General features: G+C 28.2%; 3 protein-coding genes across 4 annotated transcripts; 2 read left to right on the top strand and 1 right to left on the bottom strand.

Annotated features, from left to right (window-relative positions):
• The first annotated feature begins 497 nt into the window (after window positions 1-497).
• On the top strand, window positions 498-2,781 carry LOC145750931 (cyclin-A2-like). The gene is made up of 5 exons (XM_082567001.1): window positions 498-1,233; window positions 1,731-1,921; window positions 2,017-2,191; window positions 2,260-2,333; window positions 2,593-2,781. The coding sequence occupies exons 1-5, from the start codon at window positions 498-500 to the stop codon at window positions 2,779-2,781; spliced, it is 1,365 nt and encodes a 454-aa protein (XP_082423127.1).
• A 515-nt stretch (window positions 2,782-3,296) lies between these two features.
• On the bottom strand, window positions 3,297-6,198 carry LOC145750930 (galactosylceramide sulfotransferase-like). The gene is made up of 6 exons (XM_082567000.1): window positions 5,911-6,198; window positions 5,551-5,570; window positions 4,932-5,132; window positions 4,342-4,489; window positions 4,029-4,151; window positions 3,297-3,641 (listed from the first exon to the last, which is right to left on the bottom strand). The coding sequence occupies exons 1-6, from the start codon at window positions 6,196-6,198 to the stop codon at window positions 3,297-3,299; spliced, it is 1,125 nt and encodes a 374-aa protein (XP_082423126.1).
• A 5,994-nt stretch (window positions 6,199-12,192) lies between these two features.
• LOC145750278 (uncharacterized) lies at window positions 12,193-21,602 on the top strand. Of its 2 annotated transcripts, none has more exons than XM_082566270.1 (7): window positions 12,193-12,894; window positions 16,057-16,173; window positions 16,561-16,711; window positions 17,610-17,765; window positions 19,943-20,010; window positions 20,328-20,458; window positions 20,958-21,602. In XM_082566270.1, the coding sequence occupies exons 1-7, from the start codon at window positions 12,263-12,265 to the stop codon at window positions 21,392-21,394; spliced, it is 1,692 nt and encodes a 563-aa protein (XP_082422396.1). In that variant the 5' UTR covers window positions 12,193-12,262; the 3' UTR covers window positions 21,395-21,602. The 2 variants fall into 2 exon arrangements, with proteins under 2 accessions (XP_082422396.1, XP_082422395.1); XM_082566269.1 differs by having other exon boundaries at window positions 16,555-16,711.
• The last annotated feature ends 792 nt before the right edge of the window (window positions 21,603-22,394 follow it).

Raw genomic sequence — 22,394 nt, 5'->3', positions numbered from 1 at the left:
ATGGATACGGTTGGGTATCAACTGTTTTGATGCAGAGAAAAACAAATTATTAAAAAATAACTTGAAAAAGAAACTGTTAGGCTGGCGTAGCTAAATTTTAAAACACTGCCGAAAACGCTTAAATTGTTTTTAATGAAAACGTTTAAACTATAGTTAAAGTATGTTATAAGAAGGATAAACGTTAGGCTAGAAAGTAAACAAATGATATGTAACTGTATGGTGCGAAGAATAGGACAACTTGTTTGGGTAGTTTGTAAATTTATAAATATAAGTGGTAAGATTTAACGAAGCCATTAACTGAAATATCATGTAAACGAAGATTACTTTTTTGCCTTTAGCCAATACTAAATTTAACTAGACTTAGATGCGTTGTTAAAGCAGTATTTATATAAATGTTGTTTCCTTATAGCAGATTTTTAAAAAGCAAAAAAAAAATTATCAAAGTCAAGTTGCCAAACAGCCCTAGCCTTTCTTGTCAAAGAACATTTGTAATCGACATGCTAGTTGAAAGAAAGCCATTAGCTTCTCTTGATCTCAATAAGCCCAGAGTTCAACCAAGTAGAGCGGCAAAAACGGATCATAAATGGTTATCTATTCGCAAAACTCAAAAACTTGACATCGAAAACAACTTATATTCGGAAGTTGCGAAGCCTATCTGTTGCTATGCATACCATGGCCCTCAAAACCTAAACGAGAAAAAGATTCAAAATGCAAATAAGGAAAATTGTGATAATTATAAGCAGTTATTACTGCATGACCAGATTATACAAAATCCCCTGTTACCTTTAAAAACTTTACTAGGAACTAATGCAAATATCCAAAGCAGACTATTGGAAAAAAATGAGCACAATATTATCTTCCACTGTAATTCAAATAATTCAGTACACATGGATTCGGAAACAGACTTATCCCAAAATCAAGTTCAAAGCCATGATATCGATGTCCTTATTAAGTGCTCCATGCCAAAGAATTACCAAACTGAAATTTTAGACGAATATGTTGAATCTATGCTTCAATACATGAAAGAAACAGAAATAAAGTACAGTCCGTCTAAAGACTATTTACGGCGCCAGACAGAAATCACAGCCCAAATGAGAGTCAAGTTAATTGATTGGTTAGTGGAGGTACAAGATGAATACAAGCTTCAAAATGAGACCCTACATCTTGCTTGTGGATATGTAGACAGGTTTTTATCAGTAATGTTTGTGACAAGTTCAAGATTACAACTGTTAGGTAATTTTGCTGTATTTAAATATATAATTTTTTAGTATAAAAGTATTTTTTGTGTATAAATTTATCTTTGATGTGGGTAGGTTGAATGCGCGACTTAAACATAGAGTACTAACTGTTATCCCGACCTAGTCTTGAGTTGCCTGCGACAGTATGGGATATCTCAGCAGGAATTTATACCTCTTATTTAAAGACGCTACAGCATGAGAGCAGTGGGGATTGAACCCGTGACCTCATGTAGTGTATTATATTATGAACGATGACCGGTCAATTTAAATAGAGGACAATCCAACTCTGGACAATTTAATTCTAATAGTTTCAGTTTATTAAAACAAACAAAGAAGAATATATGTTTAAATTTTTAAGATATTAATTTGCTGGTCGCTGTAATAAAATGTTATTCAGCAAAAGAGGTTCTTACTACAGAATTTGATTAATCTTTTTTTATGTTACTAAAGAGGGTTGGGACAAAAAAAGATAAGAAAACTTATAAAATTTAGGAACCACAGCAATGTTCGTCGCAGCAAAATTTGAAGAAATTTACCCTCCAGATTCCGATGAATTTGCTTATGTAACTGACGACACTTACACAAGATCTGAGGTTTTAATGATGGAAAAATTAATGATGCGAGTTTTCAATTGCTCTTTTGCAATTACAACCGCTTACCAATTTCTTGATATTTTTTACGACGTGAGAAATTCTTTGACAAAAAACATTTAACTTAAAAAAAATAATTTAATATTTCTTCTGATTTATACACCTCTTTTAAACTTTAATATATTTAGAAATCTAATATCGACAGAGAATGTAGAGACTTGGCGAGATATTTAATCGAGTTAGCTTTATTAGATGAGCAATACTTACCGTTTACACCATCTGTTCGATCTGCTTCAGCGTTATCAATAGCTATATGTACTTTGCAGGCTATTAGAAATTCAGACATATTTAATGGAAATTATCGTAAGTCTTATTATGTTAGAGTATTTAAATTAATTTTTACACTGGCTCATTTAAAATTTTTTTGCTAGATTCATCTCCACAGCAGAGTCAATATTTTATTTCGAAAGTTATTAAAAACTGCATGGCTGACAATCACAAACAAGTAAGAAAAAAATTTAGGATTTTATTTTCTTTTTGATACAAGTCATTTAAAATATTTTTCTTACAAGTTAAGTTGTTTGTTAGTTTTTCAGATTTATGAGAGATATCGTAAAAAGTTGCAAAAAGTACATGAGTAGATAGTTAACCTATAGATTTATTAAGTTCAGTTTAGGTTTTAAATGTTGCCTGTTAAAAATTTACAATCTTTTGTATCTATATAACAACAAAACTGCTGTTGAAATGTTCTTGTAAAATTTAAGATTTACGACTGCTCAAACAAACTAGCGAACACTCATTTACAAGCCTACAACAGCACCCACTTTATACGTGAAAAGTACCTACTTCCTTCTCGACACAGCGTTGCGAAATTACAACCAATTTTGTCAGAAAAATCTTCTTCAAATGCTGTCTTATCTTGGAATAGAATAATGCAAATTTGGTTAACTTAAAGACCGAGATTTTAGCATGTATTTGCATGCTTATGTGCAATTTATTATACTCAGTATATTCTTTGTATATCACCGCATAGCTCTGGTATATCGATTTTACTTCAATTTTTATTTTCTTAAATTTGTCTATCTCCTTTTTCTTACTTGTTCCTTTTTTTATAAAACTTACAAATTGATATCTAACTTCTAAAAATTCAACTGCACGTTTTTATTATTATTATTATTAACAACTGTTTATTAAAAATGCACTATATTTGTATTTAGTATATATTTTTATTATTATCAATATATAAAGAATAAAATCACCCTAACTACTTATACATTCTATGTTTAATCGGTTTTTACTAAAAATTAATAAAATATTGTTTTTTACAATATTTGCTGAAACAAGGTAAAATGGTAAAGGCTTCTGGGCAATATTAGATGAGAAAAAAAGAATAGAATTAATCATAGTAAATGTATAACTAAAAATTATATTTAAATGATACTGAAACTTTGTGTTATTAACTTTTGAATTAAGCTGGGCATCCTCCAGAATTATCTAACATATATTGGACAAGCTCTTCGGCGTTTGATTTAGGCAATGTTTTGCTATGATTCAGTATCTTCTTTAACAGTATTGTTCTTTGAGAGTCGATATCAAAGTTAATTTGTGCTTTATTGTAACATTCTTTTTCTTTTTTATTTAGCACAATGGGATCTTCTGGTCCGTATAATTTATTTTGGGTTTTTTTTTGGGGGGTTTTTTGTTTCGATAATAATTTTCTTAAAATTGCAACGTCATGATCCATTTTTTTTCTACCGTACGCGTCAACTTTTTTCCATAGAGTTTTATTGAAATGTGAGTACAAAGCGATATCCTCATAATAAAAAAAGTTATTTTTTTAGTAATACTACTTTTTTTTTAGTAATAACACTTGCTACACCACACATGAGGTCATGGGTTCAATCTCCACTGCCCTTATGCTGTAGCGCCCTTGAGTAAGGTGCTATAAATGGTATGAACTCCTGCTGAGCAAGCATAATTACCGGGCAATTTTAGTCTCTATAATATCCCAAACTGCCACAGGCAACTCGAGGCTGGGAGTAACTGATGTTACTCTATGTTTAAGTCGCGCATTCGACTTTCCTACATCGAGGATAAAGATATATACTAAAAAAAAAGAAAAAAAAAGTAAATTATAATTAATAAATATTTTTTACAAAAAACAGTACAAAAATGCTTAAAAATATTGATTTTGGGTTACCAATTTGTATATTTTTTTAAATAATTTGTGGTCATTTTTTGCCAAGGTATAATTTTTGTGGTAGATCGAATTTGCTCTTTTATGCTCATATACGATATCTTCCCATTCCATACAAAGTAAATCCTAAATAACAGGTCACATAAATAACTTTTTAGTTATTGGTTTTAAATAATCTATATTTTTTGTGCAAAAATGGTTGCTTGTTTTTAAATTGAAACAAAGAAGATATTGTATTGCAAATGAGGCTTTGAGTTCAATTCCTACTGATTTCATTTTTTTAAGACTTATGTGAATTACATTTTTATACCACTACCTTTAAAAGTATAAACGATTCGTCAAAATATTCTGTTATAAGTACGAGATCTAATTCATTTGACAAACGATTCAATTCATTTTTAATAATGGTGTCATTTTCTAGAAACGGATCCAACCCTAAATCGTGTGCTTGGTTATTCTTGCCTCTATTAAAAATTAACAATGTAGTCCAACAAATTATAAAATAGTATTTATATAAGGAGTTATTATTTGCAAACTTATCCAAGGTTTTTTATAATTACTTTGGTGATTATTTTTTTTTGTTAATATTTTCATCCTTGATGTGGGAAGGTCGAATGCGCGACCTAAACATAGAGTAACATTTGTTACCCCGACCCAGTCTCGAGTTGCCTGTGGCAGTTTGGAATATTATAGATTATAATTGCCCGGTAATTATGCTGCTGATTAAGTGTTGGCTCAGCAGAAGTTTGTACCGTTTATAACGCCTTACTCAAGGGCGCTACAGCATGAGAGCAGTGGGTATTGAACCCACGACCACATGGTGGTGTAGCAAGTGTTCTTATCACTACACCACGCTGACGGTGATGATAAATATTATATTTAAGTTATCTTTTTTAAAATCTTAACCTGAAGTACCAAGGCACAGATTTGTCCAAGTATTCAACTCTGTGCAGGTAGTCTAACAATGACATTGGTTCTCCGTTCGATAAATTAAAAAACGGATAAAAATTGCAGCTTGTCATGAACCCCATGCACTTTTGGGGTTGAAAAAAGAAATAAAATGTCGACACAAACTGATTCCAGGGGTTTCTTATAACCGAAAAGTATCTAAGAAAAAAATAGTCAACTATTCTACTGGTTAATGGTATTAATATTAATTTAAACCTATTTATTGGTTACATAGTGCAGTAAATTACTTGGTACATATAACATTTTAAATGTTGGCTTACAGCTTTAAGGCAGTAAAGGTCAATGTTAAATGACCAAACCAATATATGTAGACAGGTTTTTATCAGTATAGTGTTATTTGCTTGTGGGACAAAGGATAATTTATTAAAAAACAACTATATTTTATACTTGCCTTGTATCTTTAGGCATAAATTTTTTGATGGATGATGTGTAACGAAAGTGATTAACCAAGTTGTTTATATGGTTGTCAGATTTTTTTAATAAACTTGTTGATTTTGTAAAATTTTTGCTTAAAAAACGAAAATCGAATCGACCTGGGTAGCCGCCCAAAAAATGCAATTCGTTAATTAAAGGTTCCTAAAAAATATTTAAAGAATTTAATTTTACATGTTAATTGTATTTTGTTTTTAACCAAGATAGAAATAGCTTTAATTTAAATGAGTAAGGCGCTATAAACGGTATGAACTCCTGCTGAGCCAGCACTTAATCAGTAGTATAATTACCGGGCAACTATAATCTATAATATCCCAAACTGCCACAGTCAACTCGAGACTGGGTTGGAGTAACTGATGTTACTCTATGTTTAAGTCGCGCATTCGACTTTCCCACATCGAGGATAAAGATATATACAAAAAAATGCTTGCTATAATTACATTTTTTATACGATTTTTCCATTTCGTTCATGTTAAATAATTACCTCTGTTAAATTGTTTTTCTCTATATATTTTCTTAGCAACTTTAACATAGTTGAGCTACCAGTTTTGTGGGTTTTAACAAATACAATATGCCTTGAAGGTTTGCAAGATTTGCTTAGTAAAGATGACGTTGTAAAATTCTCTGAATAAAGGTTATTCTGGGTTTTTCTATTTGACCTGACATTGCTATAATCACCTATTGAATTGTTGTAATATGGTAGCAAAAACGTGACCGATCCAGTTAAAAATAGTACTAAATATATCCGATTCTGTAATAATTTTTCTGTCATATTCTCTTAACTATAGTCGCAGCTAAATAAAGTAATAAAATGCTAATGTCTTTACATTATACCACTGTTATATTTTAACCAGACGGTTAAATATCCGATGATTGTATTTTTTGTACAGCATATACTCTAACGTATCAAATAATTGGTGTATCATTTTACATATACGTTTTTTTAAATAAATTAGTCGAAACATTTTTGCACAATTTTTTTTATTTTGTTACTTACTGTAGCTTACTTCCAATTAACAGTGGAAAGTAATTTTTTTAATTTCAAATAAATATTTAATTTTTTTGTAGATAGCTTTAAAAATAGTTTTATAAAACTGCTCTTGGCTGAAATCAAATTTCGACCAGTAAACTCTTTTCAGCACTCTACGCCACGTACTTCAAGCAAAAAACGTTTTCTTCACTAGGGCGCTGTGCCTAATTAGGGCACTTTGCGTCTTCGGTTTCTCTCTTTATACGAAAACTTACAATTTAAATTATTTTATATGTCGTTTGAACAACTTTGTGAACTAAGAAAACAACAGCAATGGATTTATTTTGTATAAATCGTAGTGGACTGTACCGCTTATTAAACCCAAGGTAATTTTATATGATTTATAAGCTATCGAGTATTTAAATTGATGAATATTTCCGGTTCTTTTAATTTGTAAATTACGTTTTAGTAAATTGAATTTTAATACGTTTAACAAGTGTGTTAAATATGTAAAAGACAGCATGGTGTAGTGGTAGGAACACTTGCTACACCACCATGAGGTCGTGGGTTCAATCCCCACTGCTCTCATGCTGTAGCGCTTGAGTAAGGCGTTATAAACAGTACAAACTCCTGCTAAGCCAGCCCTTAATCAGCAGCATAATTACCGGGCAATTTAATCTCTATAATATCCCAAACTGCAACAGGCAACTCGAGACTGGGTAGGGTAAACAAATATTACTCTATGTTAAGGTCGCACATTCGACCTGCTCACATCGAGGTTAAAGATATATACAACAAAAAAAGTTTTGTTTTCATTGAGGGGTATATATTTTCATAAACTTTATACAAAAAAATGTTCGGTTGTTTTGAATTGAAAACAAATTGAAAAGAAATTTTAAACTGATAGTTGTGAATGAGTTAAGAAACACCTGTACCGACATTCTTTGCAAATCCAAATTATTCGCAAAAAAAGCACAACTCCTAATTCAAAAGGCAAATTTTTCTTTAAATACTTTAAGGTAAAAAATTAGCCGCTTTATTTTAAATTTCTGTCCCAAAGGAACGCTACTCTATCAACAGTCAATCAGTTTAAATGATGTTGTTATTCTTACTGGTAATGGGTGAGCTGTCCGTCAAATAGCAATACCGATTGCCCATAACGGTTTTAGATCTATTTGAAATCAGTAATTCTATAGCATGTTAATACGTTTTATTCTTACTCCCAGCAGACTTGAAAATCAATTTCGTTGTTAAGATTAAGTACTTTTAATATCTTTACATGTCTATTTGTTTTAACAACCGACTATATATTAATAATAGTTTTAATATCCTATTACTTAAGGGAAATGTATAGCCTTGCCAAACCAATAACTTAATACTGAATGTATCCTATTAAAAGGACGTTTTTGTTGTCGTAAAAATAGATTCGATTTGAAATTGTGGTTAAAATTTGGATAATGATAGATTTAAAGAGTTTTAGCGTTGATTGACTTTAATTATTTTTAGATGTTTTTGAAATCATCTTACTAAAAATAGCAAATTACTTAGTTGAATTTATTTATAAATATGTTCATTTTTAATTGTTGCTGCTAAGTTAGCAGTAAATTAGTGCGATCATTAGCGACTTAATGTAAACAAAAATGAAATATTGAATAAAATATAAGGAAAATGTCTTAATTTAGGAAGTTAAATAACAGCAATTTTATTTTTTCAGTTTTTTTTCTTAATAACAACGATGTAAAATTTGTGATATTTTTGTTTTTTTATTTTTTGTTGTTTAAAACGAATTTTTGTTTAATCGATCACATCTTTTATGACGAAAGATGGATAGACGTTCGACACTTGCCCACTTTCTTTGATCGAGAATCTAGATTTAGTTTCGTACTAAAAAAGGGGTTGAACGTGGAAAAAAATAAGAGGACAATTTTTTTAATATTTTTGTCCGAAAATGCAGAAGGTTTTAAGTAATTCCTAAAATAATTAGATATAAAGAAATAGTATTTTGGATTGATTGCTATTTTTAATAAATTAAAAGAGGTTTCGAATGCGTTGTAAACTATAAAAAAATTATTCAAAACTAAAATTAAAATGATTAAAAAGCATTCTCGATTTTAATTATTGTAACAGTTTTAGCATAATTTTAAAATTAAATTAAAAAAAAAAAAAAATTTCCCTCTTGTTTTATATTTTAAACCGGCCCTTATGCGTATAGCGCGCTGATTGGTAAACGCAGACAACCCGTAAAAGCAATCGAAGTTTCACGCTCTTGCAAAATTAACAGGTGCATTCAGATACTCTTGTTTGTATTAGTTTTTACCGCAGAAAAAAAAGAGAAGTTTTTTCCATGTTTTTAACCTAATTCTCATCCTTCTCGCATTAATAAGATTTTAAAAAATAGGATATATGCGCAATTCGAGTGACGTCATGTTTTAGTGACGTCATCGATTGTAAAAAATGTTGGTATGTTGTTTTATTCCGTTTTTGTTTTTGTTAGATTTTCAAAGTTTTTAATTTAATTTTTGACATTTATTATTTTAATTAAACTAATAATTTATATCTAATATTTTAAATAAATCTTTTTAAAGTTCGGCCATTTATTAAAACTTTCAGATCGTAAGTTCATTTAAAACAAGTAGTCAAGTAAAAATTATTTTATTTACGTTAAAATATAGAACGGAAATCACAAAAAAGTAGATATCGAAACTACGAAATTCAAGGGATGTTTACAGGAATTTAGGACTTTTAATTTTGACCCAGTTTCGCCAAAGGAAATAATAATAAGAAACTATTTTAACATTAAACATGCGTGTTCACATGATATGTAAAACAGTTAGATTTTTTCGCGCAATCAAATTCCTTAACTGATAAGCTTACGATGTTGTTTTGTTGTAACATTGTTAAGAGATTTGTTAGTGTCTGTGTTAATTTTTGCTAACATAAACCGTAGGTGCGTTTTATATATTAACATTAACCGCCATATTATATTTAAAGTATAATAAAATATGAAAAAGGGCAATATTTAAAGCAATGTTTTAAAGATAAAAATTGTAAATTTGGAATATCTAAAAAACAGATTTATAAATTGTAGATTTTTAATTAGTGCTTTTGTAATGTAGTTGTCACATGCCAAAATATTAACTTTGGTTAATTTTTGTTTTGCGCCTTTTTTTTAAAGCAGAAGGAAGATTCCGCCATATTTTTAAAATGATTCATCAAAAAAGTTTTTGTTTGTGTAAGATTTAAGTGCTGGCAATACGGGGTTCGTCTTACAACTTCTTTTTTGTTGTTATTTTTAATTTTAATTTATTTGCAGTTATTAAAGCTAATCTTTTTAATCATTAATAAGATGGTTTAAGTTTGGGTTAAGTTATGACAGAAAGCAAGATTGAAAAAGTGTTAAAATGCATTTATAATATTGTTTTATTTTATAAGGAATATCTTAACGGTAATATCTTATATTTGAAAATAAGATTGTAGTTCATATAAAAATTTGCAATTGTGTTTAACTAATATTATAGCAATCTAATGGTATTTTTATAATCTGCCAAAAAAAACGATACAAAAATTTGCGACTAAAATAGATAAAAACGCGCAAGTAAATACGAGATGCACTTTAGTCAAAAGGAAATCGTTTGAAGTCGGGGGTAGCCTTACCATGGCAATTTTAAAACGCTATTTGCCGTGACTGGAAAAAAATCTGAAACAAAAAAAGTCTTTGGGTCACGTAAATGTGTTTGTGAAGAGTGTATGGTTCGCGCTAGACTAATGTCGGTCCCTGTTTTAATACAGTATAAGCTTCGTTGGAGACAGGTGTTGTAAATAGAACAAAATGGCGTCAGAAAAAGTTAAAAGTTTTATGCTTTTAATGTGTTTTAAATATATTTAATGTGTTAAGAAGCGTTTATAGACAAACATCTGTTTTACATACTAAACTTTTAAAAATGTGATAAAGGTTATTATTTTAGTTTTTGTATTTCTTATATTTACTTTTCTACACAAAAATGTTATTGTTGAAAAGAATTCTTAAATGGAGATTTTTGTATTGTGTTATTTTAAAAAAATACCAGATACTCTGAAACAGGTTATGTTTTGTATTTTAATGAAATATTTATTTTTGTTGATTAAACAATTTAAAGTTTTGATGTACTAATGTAGCAGTATAACGCTTTACTTAAAAAAATAAAACAGATTGTTGCTGTTTGTTTTGTTAAATGTTTATAGTTAAAAAAACCTTAAATTTTATTTTGCATATACCTATCTTAGATAGTCGTGTAACAGTGCATTTTTATTAATATTTTGTTGTAGTATATTAAAATTAATTGTTGGTAACTGTAAAAGCTGTTTAACTTTATTAGTTTTATTTATACTTATGTCATAAGTGAAAATATGTTTAAAAGAAATTATATAACGCTTTACAGCGTTACAAATTATTTTATAAAATTTAAGACGAAGTTATTTTGTATCTTGAAATGTAAAACTTTAGCTACAAATATTTTACATTCGTTACCAAACGTTTATTAAGTATGTTGTTGCAATGGTTATACTATTGCTTTTAGCAAAGTGTTTAAATAGTTTAACTATAAAAATATATATATTAAAATGGACATAGTAACATAAAAAAGTTCTCAGGAGTTTCTAATTTTGCGCTTTAAAAGCTCATGTATTTTTAAAAAAAATTCTATAAACTGTTCTATAAACTGTAGAAATTCTATAAACTGTTTTATATTGGTTTCTAATTGGTCTTTTTATTTAAAATTAGGTAATGTTAAAAGTGTATCAAAAGTATGGTTCTGATTTCTAAATTTAACATTAAAAACACTCTCTTTTAAAATTTGTTGCCCATAATTTTTTTAAAAGGTGTTTAATTTTAAAGTTATTGTGTTACAACTTTAATATCAAGTCTTAAACTGTAATAAATGTATTTCTCTATTAAATCGTTTGTGAATAATCGAATATTATTCTAAAATTTATACTACATTTCTTTAGAAATATATTTAAAATTTAACTCTAAGATATTATGTAATACAAAAGCGCGTTTATTTCAACAAAAAATGCACCATTTTAATTAAAAATGGTGTTTTAGGTAGGGTATTATCACACTCAGATCGTATCGTCATCAAAGCAGAATAATTGTTTTTTCGAAACGATTTCTTTTTCAAGTTCTTATCTTTGCCATGAAGCGTATGCCCAAGCTATTGATATTCAAGGAGTAGTTATCTAAACGGTCATGGTTAAGTTAGAGCAGTCATTTTCGCAAGAAAAACTTTCATAATTTGGCCGAAATGCGCAACGTGGTTTGGAACCATTTTAATTTGTTAATCGAACTAGGCAAAGTGTTGTTTTTGTGCCGTGAATTTTAAGTGAAATGCTATAAACTGCATGCAATAGTTGACTACTTAGTCTATTGCATTTTTGTTGGCCAAGTCATTTTTTGTTTACATTTATTTTTTTTCAATAATTTCATTTAAACATTTTAATTTTGTTTAATTTTTTAATACAGATTGTTAAAATTTAAATTTAAATAATATTATCAAGTAAATTTTATTTTTTTTTTGGTAAAATTACGACGTTACGGCTAATATATTTTATGTATCAAATTTCTTTTTGCCTTTTAAATCTTGTTCAAACAGAATAAATTTTGTTTTTTAGTAAATTAAAAATGTTATAACACTCAGAAAATTATTGTTTAAATCTTAAAATAAAATACAATATAATTTTATCTTTAATAATATCTACTTATTGGCAATATTTTATTATTTTTTTGTTATAGAAAATTTATAGCTTAAAATGGTTTTGAAAACTTCTTGACTCGGCGATCGAATCGTAATTCTTTACCTCGGGAAATTTTAATAACATCGGCCGGCAAATGTGTACTCGGATCGCCGTCGGCCATCCCTATTTTCCCCCGATGTTATCGCATCGAGTTATCGAAGCTAGCGATAATCAGAACATTCAAAACGAGGCAAATTCGAAGCAAGTCAGCCTAACACAACTTGGAAGCAACAAGCAAAGGTATCAAAACTACCCGAGTTATGAAAATTACTACAACGAAAACAACAACAAAGTTTCACCGTTGAGATATCAACAAGACTTCGAAAAACTACATCAAACAAGCGAGCAATGCTCTTACAATGTTTTAACAACGCCCAGACCGGTAAATTACCCTATAGAAGGGTCAACCCAAGACTTTTCTAACCCTATTACGCCAATACAACAATATACATCCCCGCCCCCTTACGAGAACGGGTCGGGGGAACTTTTAAAATTTGAAACAGCGGTCAAAGAGATGACCCACCAACAGAACGACATTGTCTCACCCCTGTCCACTACTGATAACTCGCCAATGACATCATCAGTGACGTCAGGTTATCACCAAGAGCAACATCCGTGCAGGAAGAACGACAAGGTTGCAAACGTTAAAGCTAAACTTGAGATGAAGAGCCTGTGGGAAGAGTTTAACGAACTTGGAACGGAGATGATTGTAACAAAGGCGGGAAGGTAAAATTTCATATTACTGAAGTTAAAAATTAAAAGTTTAATTTTAAATTGGTAGAAGTTATAAAGGAAATAAGTTTTACCAGCAATATTCTTAAATTAAAACTAATTAAAAGGGTGTTTTAATTTTTAAACTAATAATTTAAACACAGTTTTGGTATGTTCATGCGTTGCCCCTTAAAATTAATTTTTAAAAATACAATTTTTTAATTTAACTCGGATATAACAACAATATTTTATTCTAATTTTACATGAGTTAAATTATCGTAAATTTTAAATCAATTTTGTGATAATTTTTGTCAAGTAACAAGCTTTGATATAATTTAAATTTGCATTAAAGAAAACGTTTGTATACAAACTATTGTTTAGTCCCTAAATTAAATTTAGTCCCTAAATTAAATTCGGAATTTAAATTTGACAAATCTTTGTGTAATTTGTTGTTAATTCTGTTGACATAAGAAGCTTGTGGGGATCAAAATCTAAAATCACAAAAAAAAACTTTTGTGAACGATTCATCACAATACGATGCCTACATACCTGTCCAAATACTTAAATGTTAAAAAAACGCGCTGATCAAATGAAATAAGTTTGTGTACCTAAATGATCTATGTTAGGAAAACTAAGTCGCGTGGTAAATTAGAAAAAAATAAATAAAATTTTTAACAATAAATTTAAAAGTAAACTGCATTTAAATACAACTATTCTTAAATATTAATTAAATAAAGTTAGGTTTTTAGTTTAATTTCTTTTCTCTTTTTGCCTCAATTATAAATACATTATTTTAAACAATTTTTTGATTTTTTGAAACTTTACAAACGTTAATAATTAAGACTTTATTTTTTTGTTCAAAAATACCACGATTTTAATCTAGGATGTTTCAAAATTATCTAAGTTTTCTATCCATGCAATTCATCAAATATAACTTTATGTTGTAAGTTAAACCTTACTTGTCTGTGGCACAGACTGACCACTTGATTAAAGTTTTCTTCGGTCAGTTTGACCTGTCAATCAAACTTGAACCCAGTTGATACTGTTGCCGTTTTACTTGGCAAAAATTATTGAGTTTTGGCAAATTAGAAATTGTGTAAAAAACGGTAAAAATTTTGTTTAAATTAAAAATAGTACTTTTTGTAAATGATTACATGAATAATAATTTTGTTTGATTTAAATTTACCCACAATGTGAAAAGTTTGACTTACCGACCTAAACAACATTTAAACCTAACTCAGTTTTATAGTTTTCTTTGTCGGTTTTGAATATTTTTATGCATATTGCCAGATAATTAACTCATCAATTGGTTTTGGGCTCGACCGAAGTTAGCGCTGATTAATAAATTCGTATTAGCATCCTTATTTTACAAATAAGTTTGGTTAGAGCTGTATTAAAATATCACTAATACGTTATAGGAATGCAAATTTCACAAACTTTTTTTAAATATCGCGTGCAAAAACGTCAGTGTTCTGCCTGTAAAATTCCTTCAATATCTGTTTTTTAAATCAGATAAATTAGAGTTTATCAAAACACATTGGCGCGAAACCAAAATCGCCAGCCTTTCCAAACCTTGTTTAAAATTTCCCATAACCATATTTAATTTGTAAATAAAATTTCTAAAAAAGCCTAAAAAATAAAGTAATTTTTTTCTTTAAATTATGTGAATTCTAAAAAAAAATTTTTGATATCAAAAAAATAAATTTTATGAAAAAAAAATTTGACGCCGTTGATTGGTTGTAATCAGTTGTTTAATGGAATGTGGGCGTGGTTTAAACAAAGTGTTCTATGACGTGATAAGAACCCAAAACGGATTAATTGTGATTTAATTCAAAGTATGGTTAGACTCAAAAATCGCTGAGAACGAATCTTGTAAAGATTTTGTATTTATTTTATTATATCAAATAAAACAACTACAAACTACTTATTTTTTATGTTTTATATTCTTGTAGGACTTGTATACATTTTTAATACAAAAGAAGTGTAAAGTTTTAAAAGTTAACATAAATATTTTAACAAATAATTTTTTTTTGAAGAGAGAAAATGTTTCAAAATTAAACACAATGCATTTTTCACTAAATAAAAAATTTTAGCCTCGTTAAAAGCCTGATTTAAATTTAATTTTTTAATATTTGTAACAACAAAATCAAAAAAAAATGATATTTAAAATTTAATAGCGGCTAAAATTATTACAGATCCTAACAACGTTAGTTTTAATTTATGATTTTTTTTATAAAATAAATCAAATAATTGCAATATTAAACCTAAAGATAACAAACTTATTTTACTCTAATTTCAAAGGGCACAAAACCTGGTAAATTAAGGTTAAATTTCAGCCTAATTCTTAACTCTTAATAATGACAATGGATTGTCGTCGGACACTTGTTTAACTTGAAACGTAACACTGACGTAATAGTCGACTTCCGACGTAAACCAATGACGTCACGAGTCTGATTAATTAGGTATGTGGTCAGTGAGGGTCAGATCAAGGTGATACCACTTCAAAGTTTAGTTCAAGATTTTGTGCAATGTCTTTAGCGAAATGAAGTTTTTGACCATGAAATGTATTTTAGAAAGACACTTTTTTACAAAATGTTTTATAAAAGCTTTTATATGGGTGCTTTTATAATATTTAAATTTTTTTTTTTTTTGTATAAACATACATTTACAATATAAAAACGTATAAAATACATTAATTAATATAATTTTGCTATGCAGCAAATTTTTGATTACTTTTATATATAATAACTTTCTTTTTAAAATGTAAAATCTTATAAAAATGGCGGTTATTTAAGTAAATATTAAAACCAACACCAATCTATAACTAAAAGAATAATAAATTTACAATAGGCGTTTAAAATCAACATTATTTGTCAAATAAAGATTTATTTCAAGAATAAATTATTGTTGTTTCAAGTTTTATATCTTTACATATTGGGTTATATAATAAATTAAAATTTATGAAAGTGTATTTAAAAGTATTTCTTATTATCTTAATATTTAAATTGATTTTTAAGTTTCATTTAAATAAAAAGTATACACAAAGTATACAAATTTTAACAAGCCATTGAAAAATTTGTACTATTAAGGTTCGGATTAAAAATGCATTTCAGGTATCAGATTTTTAATTATTATTTCAAGCTATTTTCTCACTTATGATTATTATTTTTTTTTTAGGAGAATGTTTCCAACCTTTCAAGTAAAAGTTTTTGGTTTGTCTTTGGAGTGTGAATATATTTTAATGATGGATTTTGCACCGGTCGACGATAAAAGATATAGATATGCTTTTCATACGTGAGTACTATTTATACATATGATTAAAACCATTTAATTTTATAAGAATTTAATTTATTGTTATTTAAAAATTGTTTGTAAATTTACAAATTTAACATTGTTGTCAGTTTGGTATATTTGTGATACAAAAAACGTAATTTGTCGAAAAAATGACTTTTTTAAGTTGCCAACATTGATACCCATTGTTTTGAAATAGTAAACTAGTAGCAAAACACAACTTAGAAATCATCAATAGTGCTTTTAAAATGTAAAAATCAAGCATTTATATTTATTGACTGATTAAATTAAACAAAAAGTGTTTATGTCATCTAAATTGTTTTAAATTACATTTTTTTATTTAAAAAATTTTTTTTAAAGATTTTTATTAAATATTTTTCATAGTTCAAGTTGGTCAGTAGCGGGTAAAGCGGATGCCTCAATGCCTCCACGCATCCACGTTCATCCGGATTCTCCAGCTAAAGGAGTTCATTGGATGAAACAAATTGTTTCTTTTGATAAACTTAAACTTACGAACAATTTATTGGACGATAATGGACATGTAAGTTATTTAGACTTTTTAGTTATTAAATTTTAAACAAAAGTCATCACTAAAATAATTTAAATTTAAATTTATAAAATAGCTATAAACTAGTTTACCTTTTTTGCTTTTGACCTTATTTTAAAATATCCTTGTCATGTAATTAGCAGCATTTAAATAATCGGTATTAATGGGAAAAAAGTAAGAAAACTTTTCATATGGGGCCTAACAAAATTTTATTTATAAAACCAAGTTTAAATAGTATTTTAAATAAAAAAAATTACAAAAAAAACCTAGGCATATGAAACAAAATAAATTTTAACATTTAAAAAAAAAAAATTTAAAATAATTTTTTTTAATATTAAAACTATATGCATATAAATATTTTTGCAAGATAAAATATGGTAAATTTATTTTCTTGAAATCAATCATTTTTATGAGAACCCCTTTTTGTAATTAGCAAAGAAATCCCACAGATGTTTTAAGTTATTTTAATCCCTGCCACCTTGGCAGTAATTCGATACTTCGCGGTTTAAACTTCGCCATTTTGTTGTTAGCACGTTTTACTTATCACACCTGGCCAACAGTGGCGCCTACAACATTAAAAAATAAGAGCATTGTATTTGTGTTATGTTTTGATATAAAATTTTTGGTTAATTTATATTATTACACGTGGTTTGTTTGTTTTAAAAATTAAGCTCAGTTGTTGCAAATTTACCTGTTTTGGCGTTTTATTAGAAACAGTAGTTTAACGCATGCCATATGATATTAAAAATTACTTACATTAAAAAAAACTACACAACAGAAAAAATAAATATTTATGTAAAAAAAAATTATATAACATTATATATATATTTAACAAAAAGTTTTAAAATATTTTTAAAAAAATGTGTTTTATTAATTTATTTTTTTTTTTTAGATTATTTTAAACTCGATGCATCGTTTTCAGCCAAGATTTCATATCGTGTTGGTTGATAATGGTAAAGATAGTGTTCAGAGAGCAGAGGAAAATTATAAAACTTTTGTCTTTGAAGAAACCAAGTTTACCGCGGTTACTGCGTACCAGAATCACAGGGTAATTTATACGTTTGTTAAAATAAAACCTGCTATTTTTTTAGTATTTTTTTACAAAATATATTTTTCAAAAATTCACTCTTTTTAAATATAAATTAAATGATTATAAAACTTTACAAAAAATTATTTTTTTTTAAAGATAAGTATATGAATTATAAATTTATAAAAACATATTAAAAACTAATAAACTTATTCTTTTCGCTAGTTTTAAAACAATTTAAATTTACAAATAATTTGTTTCGTCACGGTGAAAGAACTTTTCCAAATCAATGTACCTAATTGCATTTTATCATGCGGCAAGAAATCGCTATGTCATATTTATTCTATGTCACGCGCCCACATACCGTATTAAATTTTAAACGTGCTTATGAATATCTATAGAAATCATATATAAAACGACGTTCCGCATGGTCGAAAACCTTAGACTGATAAAGTGATGGCGCGATCATTTTTCGAGTTTCGAAAGGAAAGAAAAACACGTTTTCCAAACAGAACCAAGGTGCGAAGATGACGCCGTTTATCTTGTTTATTGACACAAGGCTTTGGTCTTTGTTACTTTTTGGAAGCGCGCCGTTCTTTTAAACTAAGTAACCCGTGGAAGGAAACTTAGATACCTTTTGCACCATATTCACACCTGAGCACGTGCGCTATTAGAAAATATTATTATTGTTAATTTCTAATAATAGTTCGATAGGAAGTCCAACTAAGCTTTTAAAACAATTTTTCGAAGGTTTTTTTTTGATTCGAATATGAATAATTACTTTTAGTATTTTTCGAGGTGTTAGCATGCAAACTGCATTTGGTCACGTGACTAACCATCGGTCTGACGTAAGAATATTTTTAATTTTGTTTTTAAATTGCAAATTTTATTTTCAAAAATTTCGAAAAATACTTTTTTTATTTCGTAAAAATTAGCAAAATTTAAAACAAAATTCTTGATTAAAAACATCTTAAATTTTTCAGTATTTTTTTTTCAAGTTTAAACGCGTGTGGCATTTATATTTATCTCAATAAACCTGACTAGTTAAACCCACCATCGATTACTTCAAACAAAAAGCGCCCGTCGCTTTAAAAGGGTTAAGTTATCGTACAGGTGTATACGATAGAACCGCGTCTTTCTAACGATAGGTAATGTTATGATAAGGCATAGGGAATGTACTTGTTCTGAATTTTGATTGAAGGGATAGTAAGGACCGATTACAATAAGTTGTATTGTTAGTTTTACGAATTCATGTTTTGAAATTTAGGATTATCATTTTTATATTTATAAAAAGAAAAAATAACGTTCTCTGCTTATAAAATTATGCGTAAATAACATAGTTAAAACTTTGTTGTTTTTAAATAAAATATAGTCAATTTAATTATTAAATATTTTTAGAACTTTAATTTATGTTACTTTTTGTACTAAAATTTATAGAAAATTTCTAAAATCAAAAATTTAATTGGTTTTGCAAAACTTAAAGTTTTGTTAAAAATTTTATCCGCCATTTTAAAAACTTAATATTGGCACAAAAAATATTGTCTATCATAACATAAACAAAATTTTATTTTATTATAAACTACTTTTAAATATATTTTAAGTAATAATAAAATATTTTTAATGTCATAAGAAACATTCCTTTGCAATTTTTCTATAAACGAATTAGAAACATTTATTTTTCTTTTTATTATTGTTCAAACCGATTCTCATTCGATATAATTTACGATGTCAAATTTTTTTCCAACTCCTTTTTAATTTAAAATTACAAGATAGCAATTGTGCGAAGTGACAAGTTAATGAAATAATTCTGGTGACAACAATATAATAGCAACGTGTTAACACATTTCGTTTTAGATTAAAATTAACTCCTTATTAGTTAAAATTCGCGTTAACGTTTCGACGTGTTGAAAAATAAATTTAATTTCATTTTTTAAACGATGTAAATGATAGTTTTTTTTATTTGATATTACAAACCGAATAGATATTTCTTTTATACTTAATTTTTTATTAAAAATTTTATATCAAATTGGAACAAGTATTTCATTTTTAAAGTTTTTGTCAAATATTAGTGCTTTTGCTTTTTATTTAGGATCAAACTTTATTTGGAATAAAATTTTCAACTTATGACTCTGTCATTAATCAAAAATACAGTCTTAATAATATATAAAACAATTATAATATAATATAACCTTTTACAGATAACGCAGTTGAAAATTCAAAGTAATCCATTTGCAAAAGGATTTAGAGACTGTGATCCTGAAGAATGGTAAACTTTATTTATTTAAAACTCAATATTTAATTTAATAAAATGAACTAGTAGCTACATAGACTAGGAATTGTGATTATTTTACCCAAAATGTTTGAAATATAATTTTTAAGAAAGTTAAATTAGGCATTAAACAAAGAATAAATAGAATTAAAGTTAGGTTTTTTTTTATAAATGACGTTTATTTAATATTGCATAAAAATGTACTAATTTTTTATTTAAATTAACGCTTATTTGTATAATTCAGTTATATTGTAAAGTCTTACACCATTGGTAACTTATTATGTCATAGTTCTTTTTAAAACTTATAACTTTAGTACAATGGAGATGTTTGGGTATTCTCAGAACCAAAAGCAACGAAGTCACCACCGACCAAGTTCTTTACAACTTATGGGAGTTGCTGTAAAGCATCATCGAGTTCTGCAAAATAATGAGAACAACGAAAAAGGTAAACAACCAAGTTTTTTAAACGTTTTAAAAAATCAGATATTTTTCTAAAATATACTATATTTACTATAATTTTATACTATATTTTTGTACTTTTTTTAACGAATTATTCTCTTAAGGGGATAAGTTTTTTTAAAATATTTTTATTGGGTAAGGGTGTGCTATTGGGGCGTGTTTGAGCTACCAGTAAACTTTATGTTTAAGGGCGAATAGGGTGGCATAGGTGCGGCTCGAACCCGACGCCATGACCGGTACACCACACTTCCAGACTAATATGGTACTTTTGCGACTTAAAGCTGGGAATTTACTTGATACCGACATCAAGTGATCACACTTGTTGCTTGATTTATTTATCAAAGTGCCAACCGCTTAACATAACAATTACATGCATTAATAAAGAACTATGGTCTTTGGTACTTTAAAACATAAAACTTAACTACATAACTAATCAAAATCGCCCAAATATAAAAGTTAATTCCTAACCTAAACTAAATATGTAGAAACTGAATCGAAATCACACGAGAAAGGTAATCGAGAGTCGCCAAATATCTCCGACCACCCAACATCAACCTCATATCTTCCGGATGAGGTTGCCCCTGGTAACAGGGGATTATCCAGTGACGTCACGCACCACGAGGAAGTCCCGACAAGGTTAACAGGACTCGATCACGCTTCCTTTCCTCCGCAATTCCATTATCCGCACGGGGTGCCTCCTCCTATGACGTCACCGTTTAATGACGTCAGAACTCATCATCACCAAGGTTACAAGTATCACCCCCCAGCGGGGTACGGGGGTTACCCGAGTTACCACGGAAGGCCTTCCCCTTACTCCATTGCCCCCCCTAACGGACAATACCCCGTCACCACGACGGGAAATCCCCTATATGGTGACTATCCGGAAGCAATGTCTCGGTATCAAGCTTTTGAAAGCAGATAATTTAAAAACTTTGTTTTTTCTAATTTTTTTAGTTACAATCTGTATTAAAATGTGGATAAGATAAAAAAAGGTGAAAAAAGTCTTCAAAATAAGGACCATTTTAAACAGCGTTCGGTTTTTGAATTTCTTTTCTTGGTTTAAATTTTAGGTGATTAACTTAAAGTTTAATTAGCTTCAAAATTCTTAACATTTTTAATATCGACCTTGGCACTTATTAGGAGTTTTATATTTTAAACTTTAAAAGTATTGGGATGGTTTGACTATTTGAATTTATATCGAATTTTATTGTTTTACTCTTTTTAAATATTTAAAAAAAATTGAGATTATTTTTTTTTTGTTTTTAATAAAATCGTACGACGATGTAAATAAATCGCCAGTGTGTGCTTTATAGCTTATTTGTTTTAGCAGAGGCATAAAAACAATATTAACATTTTCAAGACATGATTTGGATATTATTGAAGAGTATTCGTTTTTGAGAAAGGGTGTGCTAACAGGGCGTTGTTAATCTTTATGTAAACAACAGGCTTAATGGAGTAGGATACGCCTGTGGTGGGATTTGAACCCAAGACCTTGCAAACCGCAACCCAATATCATAACGAGTAATATTTTTTGACATACCCCGAGAGTAATAGGGGTATCAATTTCAAAATAAACATTTTTTTAAATGTGCTGTGTATGGGCATATGTAAGTTATTATTTGCGCTTGGTCGAGATGCTAATGGTGCTACTCGAACCCGAAACTGTTTAAACCGCAAACTGGCTTTTGAACATGCAGACTTAAGTTAAAAACGTGATTTAAAAATTTACTTGAGTTAAAAACTTACTTAACAGCGAAATTAGACTAAATCAGGTGAAATAGTAAAACATGTAACTATGTTTTATAGTAAACATGTAAGAAATTTAAGACCAAATTATAATTTCAAAATAAAGATATTAAACGTAAAAATTCACTAGACTTGACTATATAATCTTGCTGTAACTTATCAAAAAGTAAAGCGAC

Source organism: Corella eumyota, chromosome 4 (assembly GCF_963082875.1).
Source record: "Corella eumyota chromosome 4, kaCorEumy4.1, whole genome shotgun sequence".
Lineage (NCBI taxonomy): Eukaryota > Metazoa > Chordata > Ascidiacea > Phlebobranchia > Corellidae > Corella > Corella eumyota.
Note: the sequence above shows the minus strand (reverse complement) of the source record. Positions and strands in the feature narration are given on the sequence as shown.

Excerpts from the sequence above, each read along its gene's own strand:
- LOC145750278 (XM_082566269.1), top strand. The coding sequence starts at position 12,263 with ATGTGTACTCGGATCGCCGTCGGCCATCCCTATTTTCCCCCGATGTTA. Across the intron at positions 17,766-19,942 it reads CTGCGTACCAGAATCACAGG|ATAACGCAGTTGAAAATTCA; the intron begins GTAATTTATACG and ends AACCTTTTACAG. Across the intron at positions 20,459-20,957 it reads TAATGAGAACAACGAAAAAG|AAACTGAATCGAAATCACAC; the intron begins GTAAACAACCAA and ends CTAAATATGTAG.
- LOC145750930 (XM_082567000.1), bottom strand. The coding sequence starts at position 6,198 with ATGACAGAAAAATTATTACAGAATCGGATATATTTAGTACTATTTTTA. Across the intron at positions 5,133-5,550 it reads GAACCTTTAATTAACGAATT|ATACTTTTCGGTTATAAGAA; the intron begins GCATTTTTTGGG and ends TTTTTTTCTTAG. Across the intron at positions 3,642-4,028 it reads TTAAAAAAATATACAAATTG|GATATCGCTTTGTACTCACA; the intron begins GTAACCCAAAAT and ends TTTTATTATGAG.
- LOC145750931 (XM_082567001.1), top strand. The coding sequence starts at position 498 with ATGCTAGTTGAAAGAAAGCCATTAGCTTCTCTTGATCTCAATAAGCCC. Across the intron at positions 2,192-2,259 it reads CATATTTAATGGAAATTATC|ATTCATCTCCACAGCAGAGT; the intron begins GTAAGTCTTATT and ends TTTTTTTGCTAG. Across the intron at positions 2,334-2,592 it reads TGGCTGACAATCACAAACAA|ATTTACGACTGCTCAAACAA; the intron begins GTAAGAAAAAAA and ends GTAAAATTTAAG.